Source organism: Corythoichthys intestinalis, chromosome 14 (genome assembly GCF_030265065.1).
Source record: "Corythoichthys intestinalis isolate RoL2023-P3 chromosome 14, ASM3026506v1, whole genome shotgun sequence".
Classification (NCBI taxonomy): domain Eukaryota; kingdom Metazoa; phylum Chordata; class Actinopteri; order Syngnathiformes; family Syngnathidae; genus Corythoichthys; species Corythoichthys intestinalis.
The window spans coordinates 32,560,413-32,574,139 of record NC_080408.1 but is presented as its reverse complement, the minus strand read 5'-3'; the positions used below and the strand labels follow the sequence as shown (position 1 = coordinate 32,574,139).

At 40.6% G+C, this 13,727-nt stretch overlaps 2 protein-coding genes across 7 annotated transcripts in view; both read left to right on the top strand.

Moving 5' to 3' along the window:
* Positions 1-1,568, top strand: part of gigyf2 (GRB10 interacting GYF protein 2) — a 28,271-nt gene extending 26,703 nt beyond the window's left edge. For 2 of the 6 annotated variants that reach the window (XM_057857325.1, XM_057857326.1), the window contains exons 28-29: positions 655-826; positions 922-1,568. In XM_057857325.1, the coding sequence (XP_057713308.1) occupies positions 655-826; positions 922-989 (240 nt within the window). In that variant the 3' untranslated portion in view covers positions 990-1,568. The remainder of the gene's footprint in view (positions 1-654; positions 827-921) is intronic. The other 4 variants (XM_057857322.1, XM_057857323.1, XM_057857324.1 and 1 more) reach the window with 2 other exon arrangements.
* A 2,610-nt stretch (positions 1,569-4,178) lies between these two features.
* The window catches only part of snorc (secondary ossification center associated regulator of chondrocyte maturation), a 29,097-nt gene continuing 19,548 nt past the window's right edge, over positions 4,179-13,727 (top strand). The window contains exon 1 of the mRNA XM_057858330.1: positions 4,179-4,298. Coding sequence (XP_057714313.1) covers positions 4,232-4,298 — 67 coding nt within the window. The 5' untranslated portion in view covers positions 4,179-4,231. The remainder of the gene's footprint in view (positions 4,299-13,727) is intronic.

Genomic DNA, 13,727 nt, shown 5'->3' with positions numbered 1-13,727 from the left:
GATAAAGTTATACTTTATTATAAGTTGATCTATGATACTTTTTTTTCTTTATTAGAAAAAAAAGGACACAATGTTAGGCAGATGCGTATTTATAATAGTAATTTTATAGACAAATGATACTATTTACAGTGGCGGCAGAGAGTTTGGGGGGGGCGCGAAACATTTACGTCTTCCTTGGGGGGGGCGTAACAGAAAAGAATTGAGAAGCACTGAGTTAACTCAAGTAGCATCATAACAAGAGGCAATATTTTCCCGTTGAGGCTTATCGTAACCTGAAAATTCTGTATGTAGAGACGTTCGTAAGTGGAGGTATCGCTGTATTTGTAGCTTTGAAAAGAAAGTATTTGGTAATATAAGCCAAAAAATGAGAAATGTACAGTGTCAGTGAAGGCAATTTGAAAAAAGTTTGCAAGACTGCACATATTTGACTTATTGGTTGCCAATTGTCCAACCCATTTGAAGTGAGAGGGCAGGCAGTCAACTGCCAAGCCCTCTCAGTTCAAATAGATTAACGGTCTATTGGTGTCAATGGTAGTGACTCAGTTACTGCTTGGTACCTCAAAATGTGTAACATGTAACTTCAGAACAGAAATGAAAATATGGACCTGCCATGTGTAGATCCAGTCATATGTTGTCACATTCCCCCTCACCAAGGATTCCGTTTGGGGTGGAACGGGATCATCAACACTCTACCAGGCCAACCATACGAGTGGTCAGCAAAAGCAGCAACAACAACATCAACAACAGCAGCAGCGCTTTGAGACTGTCACCTCAGGGAAGAAGAAAAAGAAGCAGAAGATGGTCCGTGCGGATCCAAGCCTTCTAGGTGGGCAACATTCGCCGCTCCCACGGCTCATCCGTATTGTAAGAAATCTTCATTTTCTGATCTTCATTTTTTTGTTTTGCTTCCTCTGTCTTCAGGTTTTTCTGTTAACGCATCGTCCGAGAGACTGAACATGGGGGAGATTGAGACTCTAGAGGATTTTTAAGGGAACCAAGCGGCGCAAACACCCACTGACTGTTTGAACCAAGCCCCCAACTCCAACTGCAGCTGCTGTGCTGTATTTCACTTCTTTTCCATCAATTAATAATTCAGTAGCAGATCTTATCTGCAAATATGATCATTCAAAAGATTGCAAAAATCATACCAAGTATCCTCTGAGATTTTGGGTCTTCAATTCAATCTGACCTTAGACCATCCAGTCAATTCAGTATTTATCTTTTGAATTGGCTTCTTTCTAAAGTGTCGGCAAGAAAAGTTACAAAGATCTCATCCATCTTGTTTGTTTTTATTTATTGAATTTGGATCCACCCCTCCACTCTAACACATTCTGCCCTACTTCCCTTCCTCCCACCCCACCGCCTGATTATCCTGGCTGTTGGTGGATATAGACGGCAAAGTTGAGCCCAAGGATCGGTGCCTACTTTATGTCCTGTTTTAAGGACATGTTCAAAAGTCCCAAGTAGTTATCTATTTCTTGTAAAATACTAGGCTGTTTAAAAAAAGAAATAAAACTTTCAACTTGCATCTGTATTATAATATATGGAAAAACATCTGCTGGAGTCATGATTTTTCTTGTTTTGTTTTGCAATCTGATGTGCTTTCAAGGTTGAACAATATTATAAACTTTTATTTTAACCCTTTATAGGGTGACTATTTTTGTTTAAAAAAAAAAAAAAACGACCCCACATAGAGCTGTTGTACCCATACAATCCACATAGTCCACAATATTTACATTTGATCCACATATGTGAACGCCAGGTCTCAATTATATTATACATATATACGTATAGCCTATAAATAATGATTAATAATAATCATTAAATACAATTATAAGTTAATAAAAATGAAAAAGACTTTTTATGGCCTCCAAACGCCAACCAGAGTATTTAACTCATTGCCTGCCTTTGACAATAGACATTAAATCTGTTTCAACAAGGATGTTTAGGGTTGAACGAATGACCGCTGCTAGCCCTCCCAGTCAAAATGGATAGGATTTTTAGTGCTGTAAATGGCAACCAATGAGAGCCTTATAAAGGATTCAGGTCTTTTATTTGTTCATAAAGACATAAATCTAAAAATGCAACTAAAATATAAAAATGAATAGCTAAAATATATATAATTTGTATATAACTGTATATAAGTAGACATCACATTTTGGGTCATTCAGGCCATACGTACTGTAAACCAAATGTTAATACAGTGATCCCTTGCTAGTACTACGCGCCCTCAGTCCATCGCGGATTTTTTTTTTCAATAAAAAAAAATATATAATATACAGTTGAGCTGTCCCTAGCCGATCACTAGTCTCACTCTCGCTCCCTCACTCTCCCTGCTCTTTATTCGTCAGGTAGGCAGGCAGATAGTGCACTGGAGTTACTTATTAACGTTAACGATGATTGACAGATGAATATGTTTGATCTTGCCAGTCACAAGCTTCAAAAGCACTGCATGCGTCAATCATGGTTTAACTTGTTAAACGGTTGCTGTGGCAACTGTAAGTGAGCAGCTCTGAGTGGACTTGAGTACTCATTTTGGGGGGGGGGGGGGGGGACCTGTTCTGATCAGTTGTTTGACACAGAGAATGGAAGTGTTCGGTTGGTCTGAACAGTTTTAATGTTTCACAATGGAGTATGACACAGTCCCATTGTGATCATTCAACATACCTCGTTAATGAAAACAAAGCAGTGAACAGGAAGGTGTTATGGAGGAACAGGAGAAATATCAAATACGTTGAACGCCTACGCTAACTATGAATATGGTGGTGCTATCATCAGCTAGATGTATTTCCGGTTGACACCACGTGGGGGGCACGTTGACTGGGGGGAAGAAAAGGGGGGAGTCTATAAGTTAAGTGATTGGGAGGGTGGAGTGTACACAAATCAGCTCTATGATCTAGAAACCAGTAACCGTGTGAATCCCTTGTGAGTGTAAGCCCATTGGCAACCGACCCTATGCTGCCCCATCGCCAATCACGGCACTGAGGCCCCCCACCCGAGCGCGCCCAATCACATCCAGCCGTGCGCGAGCCCCATCAAACATGCTACAGCCACACACACGAGCGGAGACTGCGCGGGCGCCAACCCAGGGCCACGGCCCCCACCCACCCAGCCCGGGGGGTGGGCCATCGCAGCCCATCCCTCCTCCCATGCCCCAGAAAAAGGGGCCATCATCACCCCCCAGGGATCCAAGGTGGTCCCCCGGGCCACCCGCGTCATCGCCTGGCCTTCAGAGATGGGGAGAGGGGACGCACGCCCACCCCCGTCCGCCCACAGCCGCAGCCCCCCAACCGGCACGGCACGCCACGGGACACCCAACGGCCCACCAAGCCCAGAGTAGACTCATTCAATGAAGCATTTAATAAAGCCAAGCATTTTTCTACTACTGAATTCTTTTTTTTTTTTTTAATAATTAGGTGGCACAGTAACATGTTTAAAAAAATATCATAATTACTACATTTAAAGGGCTTAAAAACGTTTATTAAAATACATTTTTATTATACTTTGGGGGGAAAAAAGTGAAAAAAAAAAACACGTCATATATATTTCTTTCCAATGCTAAATCTGAATAAATACATTGCACAAAAATGTATTGGGGGGGGGTTGCTACTTCGTGGTTTTTCACTTATAGCGGCGGGTTCTGGTCCCCAATAACGGCGAAAAACGAGGGGTCACTATTGACTCCATGACACTTAAATGGATGCCCCGCTGTTATGGGGGTTATGTTTTTTTTTTTTTGGTTGTTGTTTTTTTTAAAAGACCAAAAATAATCATTTGCCTTATAAAGGTTTTAAAATTAATGCTAGTGTAAATGGAAGGAAAAGATTCCCACTTCCTTATTGTTCAATTAGTGTGATTTATATTTTGCACTCCTCCTCGGAGCAAAGTAGGCTACTGGTCAGTTATTCCACAAGGGTGTCGGAAAAGAAAAGCGAACTGACCATCACTTTGAGCGTCGGTGACGTGACTTGGTTGGCGGCGGGGTAGGGGGGGTCGTCATGTCATGTTTACCTCTCGGCAGGAGGAGTTCGGGCTTGGGAGTGGATTGGGTGGGTGCTACCGAGATGAACTCACAAAGTAGGCACTGTCCTGTCAGTCGGGTGGGCACCTCGGCCCTCCCTTGCAGAACTTCCCACCACACCTCAGGTTCAACTCTGCTCTTCTCAGTCGCACCTCCCAGAAGTCTTCATTCTCGCGCTTCAGTTCTACCGCTTCTCCAAGACTCGTCGTCATGGTCCGCTGCAGTGCCTGCAGAATCCTCGTACTACTGGGTTTCTTGGCGGTCTTTGTGCGCTCAGGTAAAAACAACAACCAAATAGTTCGTTTCCAAATGCTTTTTCAATTAAGGATTTTGGTAGGACGTTGGACTTGTGCTTTGAGCCTTTGCCTCCCAGTCAAGAGGTCAGGGTGTGACTCTTACATGGTTTTTCTGTGGGTGCTTGGTATTTTTCTGCTCATTCGCCGACCAACGAGGAAAGGATGGTTGTTCATTTGGCATGCTTTGATGAAGAGTTGACTTTGTGTGCTTGAAAGTTATAATACAGTCCTACTCACTATTATTGGCACCCAAGAAGTTCAAGTATATAATTTGAAATATCTTCTGGGGAATTAAAATACAATGAAAAACAATTTCATTTTCATTGTTAAAATACTTTAGACCTCCAAATAATCTTGACTATTTATAGCAGGGGTGTCTCTAGGTTTTAAGAACGGAGGGGGGGCTTAGGCCCCACGAGTTAGACAGGATGTAAGTGAATATAGCATCCAAGCACAAAACTTCACAAACACCTAACAAAGATGGGTAATTATATACATATATAAAAAATAATAGCGGCTAATGCCATGACTTTTAGTCACAACACAGTAATCGTTTGTTCCCAAATATTTGTAAATCGCACAGATTACATTTTGGGCACACGTGTAACAGAAACGGCTGTATTTTCAAACCCTGAAAAATACTACTAATTACTTGAATATACGTAATATCTGGGTCAGGCTAATTTGCCTTATACACATACAGTGTTTCACAAAAGTGAGTACACCCCTCGCATTTCTGCGGATATTAAAGTATATCTTTTCATGGAACAACACTGACAAAATGAAATTTTGACACAATGAAAAGTAGTCTGTATGCAGATTATATAATAGAGTTAATTTAGTTTCCCCTCAAAATAACTCAAAATATAGCCATTAATATCTAAACCCCTGGCAACAAAAGTGAGTACACCGCATGGGAACTACATACATCCCTAAATGTCCAAATTGAGTACTGTTTGTCGTTTTCCCTCCTAAATGTCATGTGACTCGTTACAGGAGTGCTGTCAGCATTCCTGCAGAGATTGAAGAGGTGGGGTCATTCCCACCACCATGCTTGACTGTAGGCATGAAACACTTATCTTTACTTATCTCCTCCCTTGGTCACCGCCAAGCATGCTTGAGACCATATGAACCACACAAATTAAACTTCGTCTCATCAGACGAATCGTCCCATGGACATGGTTCCAGTAATCCATGTGCTTTGTTGACATGTCTTCAGCAAACTGTTTGCAGGCTTTCTTGTGTACCGTCTTCAGAAGAGGCTTCCTGCTGGGGTGACAGCCATGCACACCAATTTGATGTAGAGTACGGTGTATGGTCTGAGCACTAACAGGCTGATCCCCCACCTCTTCAATCTCTGCAGCAATGCTGACAGCACTCCTGCAATGAGTCCCATTACAGTTTGAAGGGGAAATGACAAACAGTACTCAATTTGGACATTTAGAAATGTAGTAGTTCCCATGCAGTGTACTCACTTTGTTGCCAGGGGTTTAGATATTAATGGCTACATTTTGAGTTATTTTGTGGGGAAAATAGATTAACTCTTTTATATAATCTGCATACAGACTGCTTTTCATTGTGTCTAAGTTTCATTTTGTCAGTGTTGTCCCATTAAAAGATATACTTAAATATCTGCAGAAATGTGAGGGGTGAGAAAAGATATACTTAAATATTGCAGAAATGTGAGGGGTGTACTCACTTTTGTGATACACTGTACACACATGCACAAAAACATCTATCCAAACATTATACATAACAGATTTACATACAGTGCCTTGCAAAAGTATTCAGCCCCCTTGATTCTTGCAACCTTTCGCCACATTTCAGGCTTCAAACATAAAGATAGAAAATTTTAATTTTTTGTCAAGAATCAACAACAAGTGGGACACAGTCGTGAAGTGGAACAAAATTTATTGGATAATTTAAACTTTTTTAACAAATAAAAAACTGAAAAGTGGGGCGTGCAATATTATTCGGCCCCCTTGCGTTAATACTTTGTACAGCTGCAAGTCGCTTGGGGTATGTTTCTATCAGTTTTGCACATCGAGAGACTGACATTCTTGCCCATTCTTCCTTGCAAAACAGCTCGAGCTCAGTGAGGTTGGATGGAGAGTGTTTGTGAACAGCAGTCTTCAGCTCTTTCCACAGATTCTCGATTGGATTCAGGTCTGGACTTTGACTTGGCCATTCTAACACCTGGATACGTTTATTTTTTAACCATTCCATTGTAGATTTGGCTTTATGTTTTGGATCATTGTCCTGTTGGAAGATAAATCTCCGTCCCAGTCTCAGGTCTTGTGCAGATACCAACAGGTTTTCTTCCAGAATGTTCCTGTATTTGGCTGCATCCATCTTCCCGTCAATTTTAACCATCTTCCCTGTCCCTGCTGAAGAAAAGCAGGCCCAAACCATGATGCTGCCACCACCATGTTTGACAGTGGGGATGGTGTGTTCAGGGTGATGAGCTGTGTTGCTTTTACGCCAAACATATCGTTTTGCATTGTGGCCAAAAAGTTCCATTTTGGTTTCATCTGACCAGAGCACCTTCTTCCACATGTTTGGTGTGTCTCCCAGGTGGCTTGTGGCAAACTTTAAACAAGACTTTTTATGGATATCTTTGAGAAATGGCTTTCTTCTTGCCACTCTTCCATAAAGGCCAGATTTGTGCAGTGTACGACTGATTGTTGTCCTATGGACAGACTCTCCCACCTCAGCTGTAGATCTCTGCAGTTCATCCAGAGTGATCATGGGCCTCTTGGCTGCATCTCTGATCAGTTTTCTCCTTGTTTGAGAAGAAAGTTTGGAAGGACGGCCGGGTCTTAGAAGATTTGCAGTGGTCTGATGCTCCTTCCATTTCAATATGATGGCTTGCACAGTGCTCCTTGAGATGTTTAAAGCTTGGGAAATCTTTTTGTATCCAAATCCGGCTTTAAACTTCTCCACAACAGTATCTCGGACCTGCCTGGTGTGTTCCTTAGTTTTCATAATGCTCTCTGCACTTTAAACAGAACCCTGAGACTATCGCAGAGCAGGTGCATTTATACGGAGACTTGATTACACACAGGTGGATTCTATTTATCATCATCGGTCATTTAGGACAACATTGGATCATTCAGAGATCCTCACTGAACTTCTGGAGTGAGTTTGCTGCACTGAAAGTAAAGGGGCCGAATAATATTGCACGCCCCACTTTTCAGTTTTTTATTTGTTAAAAAAGTTTAAATTATCCAATAAATGTTGTTCCACTTCACGATTGTGTCCCACTTGTTGTTGATTCTTGACAAAAAAATTAAATTTCATATCTTTATGTTTGAAGCCTGAAATGTGGCGAAAGGTTGCAAGATTCAAGGGGGCCGAATACTTTTGCAAGGCACTGTACATACATACATACATACAGTACAGGCCAAAAGTTTGGACACACCTCATTGTATACAACACAAATGAAGGTCCTAACCCCATTGCAATAAATTCCACTCATTAACCCTGAATAGGCATACCTTTGAAGTAAAAAAAAAACAAAACAAAAAAAACATTCTAGGTCACTCCTTCATGAAGCTCATCAAGAGAATGGCAAGAGTGTGCAAAAAAAAGTAATCCGAGCAAAGGGTGGCTACTTTGAGGATACTTGTATATTATACATGGTTTTAGTTATTCCCCCTTTTTTTTTTGCTAAGTACATAATTCCACACATATTCGCTCATAGTTTTATTACCTTCAGTGAGAATTTACAATGTAAATAGTCATGAAAATAAAGTAAAAAAAAGCACCGATGAAAAGGTGTGTCCAAACTTTTGGCCAGTACTGTATATGTGTATTTCTTCTTGGCTTTCTCCAATTTCATTACTGTCCTACTCACCTTTCCAGTACAGGTCTCTCCCCTCTCACCCTCTTTGCCCCTCTGCTCTGACTACCATAGGTCAATAAAGGTGGTGGAGTGATTATTATTAGTGTATTATTATGACAATCCACTAATGATAATCATACGGGAATGAGCTCAGCTCCTGTACTCAATACTTATCTATGCATAAAGTGACAAACACAGCTGATGCTCCAGTAGGAAGTCACCCCAAAGATAGCGGTATCATGAGTGCGCACTTAACTCTAATAGAACCTTCGCAATGCATTCAGACTAACTAGCTAGCAGCAACTAAGTAGCAGCGTTCTTTGAGAGCTGGGATGTTACTTTTGACCACAAAACAACAAAAGTAAGACGTGCGCGAGACCGACTGCGAGCAAGGTTGGTCATAGGGAAAACGCGGACTGGATTTTCAGAGATGTGGGCGAGATGTGGAATGGATTGGATAACGACACACCAAAGGGGCTCTCTACCTATATGATGTACTGTAAGGGGAAACTGACAGATTTACGATCATATTTAGGTTAAGAATGACAGGTTATATTATTATTGATTGAAAGTAATATTCTGGCAACCTCCTAGTGAATATATCAGCATTTTTTGTATTTTATTTTTTTAATAAAACAACACCCAATTATTTAAGAGGGCTTAAGAATATTTTAGGTAAAATAGGCTTAACGACACCACTGATATATATTGATGAGCACTTTGAAAATAGGTAGAGGTCTGAAATTTCAATCATAGATGTATTTCCGCTTAGACACATAATCTAAAAAAAAAAAAAAAAACGGGACTCACATTGTATGATTTTTCAATATACTGGGCTTCATAAGTATTTGTGCCCCTGAGAAAATCTGCGCTATTATTTAGTGCAGAAGCCTTTTCTTTGCAATTACAGAGGTCAGACGCATTCTGTAGTTCTTCACCAAGTTTTCAGATATGGAAACAAGGATTTTCTATTGGATTGAGGTCTGGAGACTAACTAGGCCACTCCAAAACCTTGATATGCTTTTTACGCAGCCACTCCTTGGTCAGCTTGGCTGTGTGCTTCGGATCATTGTCATGTTGTCAACTTGGTTCTGAATTCCACCAAGACCAAGGAATTAATAGTGGACTACAGGAAGGTGCCTGCCTTGGAACCGGCACCTCTCTGGGTAAACGGAGTACGTGTGGAGCGTGTAAAGACCTTTAAATTCCTCGGCGTACACCTATCTGATGACCTCTGCTGGTCAGCTAACTCCTCGGCCATAGTGAGGAAAGCTCGCCAGAGACTCCACTTTCTGAGGGGCCTCAGAAGGAACAACACGAGCAAGGAACTAATGACTGCCTTCTACCGAGCAGCTATTGAGTCCATCCTCACCTACTGCATCCCAACGTGGTATGGAACCTGCTCGGTAGCGGACAAAAAAATCACTGCAGAGGGTGGTGAAAGCAGCGGAGAAAATTATTGGCTCCTCTCTGCCACCTCTGGAGGACATTGCTGCTGCGCGACACCTTAAAAGAGCTAGGAACATTATTAAAGACTCTTCCCATCCTGCTCATCACCTGTTTGAACTGTTGCCCTCTGGCAGGAGATATAGGGCGATGAGGTCACGTACAACTAAACTCAGAGATAGTTTTTTTCCGAGGGCCATCCGCGTTCTTAATACTGAACAACACTAATTCCTCATGATGCTGCTATGTAGCGACTTTTGCACAATAATTTATTCTTGTCTTTTATTCAGTGATATATTTTAGTTGTGTGTTATTTTATAGTCTTGTGTTTTATGGTCCCACGGAGTAGCTTTCCAATTTCGTTGTTTGCTCTGCTTGCAATGACAATAAAGGAATTGAATTGAATTGAATTGAATTGAATGTTGGAGGATCTGGCCACGACTCATCTTCAAGTCTCTGACTGAGGGAAGGAGGTTGTGGCTCAAAACCTTACGATACATTTCACTATGCATCCTCTGCTTCATACAGTACTGTCTTCCTGTCCCCTTTGCCGAAAAGTAACCCCAAAGCATGAGGTTTCCACCCCTATACTTCGCAGTGGGGATGGTGTTCTTGGGATTAGACTCATCCTTCTTTTTCCTCCACACACGACGAGTAAAGTTTGCACCAAAAAATTCTATATTGGTCTTATCTGACCACATGACTTTCTCCCATGAACCCTCTGCCTCATTCAGATGATCCCTGGCAAACTTCAGACGGGCCTTCACATGATGTACTGGCTTCAACAGGGGCACCTTCTGAGCAATGTATGATTTTAAACCATTGCACCATAGTGTTCGACTGACAGTAGCCTTTGAAACTGTGCATTCACCTCTTTTCAGGTCATTGACCAGCTCATACCATGTAGTTGTAAGGTGAGCCTTCACTTTTCTCATCATGAGTGATGCCCCACGAGGAAAGATTTTACATGGAGCCCCAGTCCGAGGTGGATTATCAGTCATGTTTAGCCTTTTAGCCTCCATTTTCTCACAATTGCTGCAACTGTTGATTTATTCTCACCAAGCTGCTTTCCAATTGTCCCATAGCCTTTTCCAGCTTTGTGGAGCTCAACAATTTTTTTCTCTGGTGTCTTGCGAAAACTCTCTGGCTTTGCCCATGGTAGCAGTTGGATTATGATTGAATTTGGGGTGCACAAGTGACAATATTGAGCTCAAACGGGTGTTAGGTGGGTGGTTAGTCATTGGTTAAAGGTGGATTTTTTTAAAGGTAGACTGACAACTCTTTGAGTCTCATAATTAATGCTGATTCTCAGGGGTACAAATACTTATGAACCCCAGTAAATTACAAATAAATTATTTAAAAAACCACACTGTGTGATTTCTGGATTTTTTTCAGATTATGTCTTGATGAGTGGAAATGCATCTGTGATTGAAATTTCTGACCTCTACCTATTTTCTAAGTGAGTGAACTTGCAAAATCACAAGGGCTGCAAATACTTCTCAAAATACAAATGCTTCTCAGTGTATGTATAAATAGATAGATAACTGTTGTTAACTCACTTGAGCATCACTGAGGTCAACAATGGCATCAGGCCTAGGAATTGATCTATGACTTGATGAATAGGTTATGGGTGAATGGGGGACATACAACAACAACAACAGTCAACCAATAAACTACTCATTTCATAACCCATACTGGCATTATTTTATTAGCTACAGTTGAGAGCCATTGAATGGAAAATAATAAAATAAAAATGCGTCAAAACATGTAACAAATACATGTTACAATTAGATTATTGCACAATAAACATAAAATCTGAGTTGTGCATAATGGGGAAAAAAACTATAAATAGAGTATAGAATTCGAGTTAATACACTCATGTAAAGCTGTCGGAACACAAGGGGCGAATCAAGAGGACGCTGTGATACACACATACACATACAATATAGCTCCCTCTTAGCCAATTGGATGCCAGGAATTCTAGGCAACAGCCAATTGCTGAACAGCTATAAGTAAGTTACATCCAGTTAACTCTGCAAACTGTGAGTACCATCTTTACTGTACTTTTTGCCTTTCATATCCTGAAATTTCTATCGTAACAAAAGGCAATATTTTCCCATAGAGGAGTGTCTTAACCTGGAATTTCTGAATGTAGAGACGTTTGTAAGTAGAAGTACTACTGTATATAATATAATAACGGTATGATACCCCCCCCCATCCTATTTACTGTTTATAGCATAAAGGCAAATTTGCTAACTTGAAAAAAATCAAAAGTGACAGAAATTCAGAAATATATCGATACCATGAGGCACTTACCCAATTTGAAATGTTTTACTACTCTACAAGATAAGCAGAGCTTGCACTTAGGCTTTACATATTTATTTTTACATTTGTAATACACTACCATTCAAAAGTTTGAGGTAGAGTGCTGGCCAAAAATATTTGTCATCCCAGCAATTCTGTCAGATAATGCTCCATTTCTCCCAGAAAATGATTGCAATTACAAATGCTTTGGTAGTAATATCTTCATTTATTTTGCTTGCAGTGAAAAAACACAAAAGAGAATGAAAAATAAAATAAATCATTATCATTTTACGCAAAACTCTAAAAATGGGCCGGACAAAAGTATTGGCACACTTTGAAAAATAAGTTGATGCTTCTCTAATTTGTGCAATTAACAGCACCTGTTACTTACCTGTGGCACATAACAGGTGGTGGCAATAACTATATCACACGTGCAGCCAGTTAAAATGGATTAAAGTTGACTCAACCTCTGTCCTGTTTCCTTGTGTGTACCACATTGAGCATGGCGAAAAGAAGAAGACCAAAGAACTGTCTGAGCACTTGAGAAGCAAAATTGTGAGGAAGTATGGGCAATCTCAAGGCTACAAGTCCATCTCCAAAGACCTGAATATACCTGTGTCTGCCATGCGCAGTGTCATCTATAAGTGTAAAGGCCATAGCACTTTGGCTAACCTCCCGAGATGTGGACGAAAAAGAAAAGAGATTTCAACGAAACATTGTGCGGATGGTGGCTAAAGAACCATGACTAACATCCAAACAAGTTCAAGCTGTCCTGCAGTCCGAGGGTACAAAGGTGTAAACACATACTATCCGTCGGCGTCTGAAGGAATGGGATTTTATGGTTGGATACCCAGGAAGACCCCATTTCTATCACATTTCATAATACTACCAAAGCATTTGTAATTGCAATAATTTTCTAGGAGAAATTGAGCATTATCTGACAGAACTGCAGTGGTGTCAATACTTTTGGCCAGCACTGTAGGTGGCCTTGACAATTTGGTGTTTTCTAACAAAGGTACCACCATTATTTATCAAATGAGTTGCAAAATAAATAGAAAATATTATCTTCTATCCTATATTATCTAAAGTTTAAAAAAAAAAAAAAAAACTTTAAACTTTGCTTTTTCCAAAGAGTCCTCCATTTTCAGCAATTACAGAATTGCAGACCTTTGGCATTCTAGCTTTTAATTTGTTGGAGTAATCCGGAGGAATTTCACCCAACACTTCCAGAAGCTCCTCCCATAAATTGAATTTGGCTTGTTGGTTACTTCTTGGTTACCATAAGGCAGGGATGAAGTGGGCCGGAACTATCCGTTACGGTGCTTTGATCCCGAAAATATGACGGCAACTGTCAAAACTCCATGTTAAAAAAATGTGCCAAGCTGCCATACATGCATTTCCAAGAAGAAAACAATCTATTAACATCAAATTTACATAGATAAGTGTAAACTACAAGTCTTAATAAATTGTTTGGGTAGCGTAACCCGTTTCCATAGATATTAATTTTCTATTTATTCCACAGAGTTCTGTCCACCCGCTCATCTCGGTGTATCTGACGAGTTGCGTTGATGTGCGCATGCGCGCAGCAAACCACCCTGGACTCAGTTGTCCGTTCAATTGGCTAACAGACTGACATGTGATCAGCATGGATATTTAGCTGTGATTGGTTGAAATGCTCATGTGTTTTCCGAAACCAGAAAAAAAGAAAAGAACAAGCCAGAGATTTACAAACACCTTGTTGAATTAATACTTCTAGGATAAAAAAGGACAATGCAACAGAAAATCGATCAGATCTTTAAGAGAGAGTGTTGAAGAG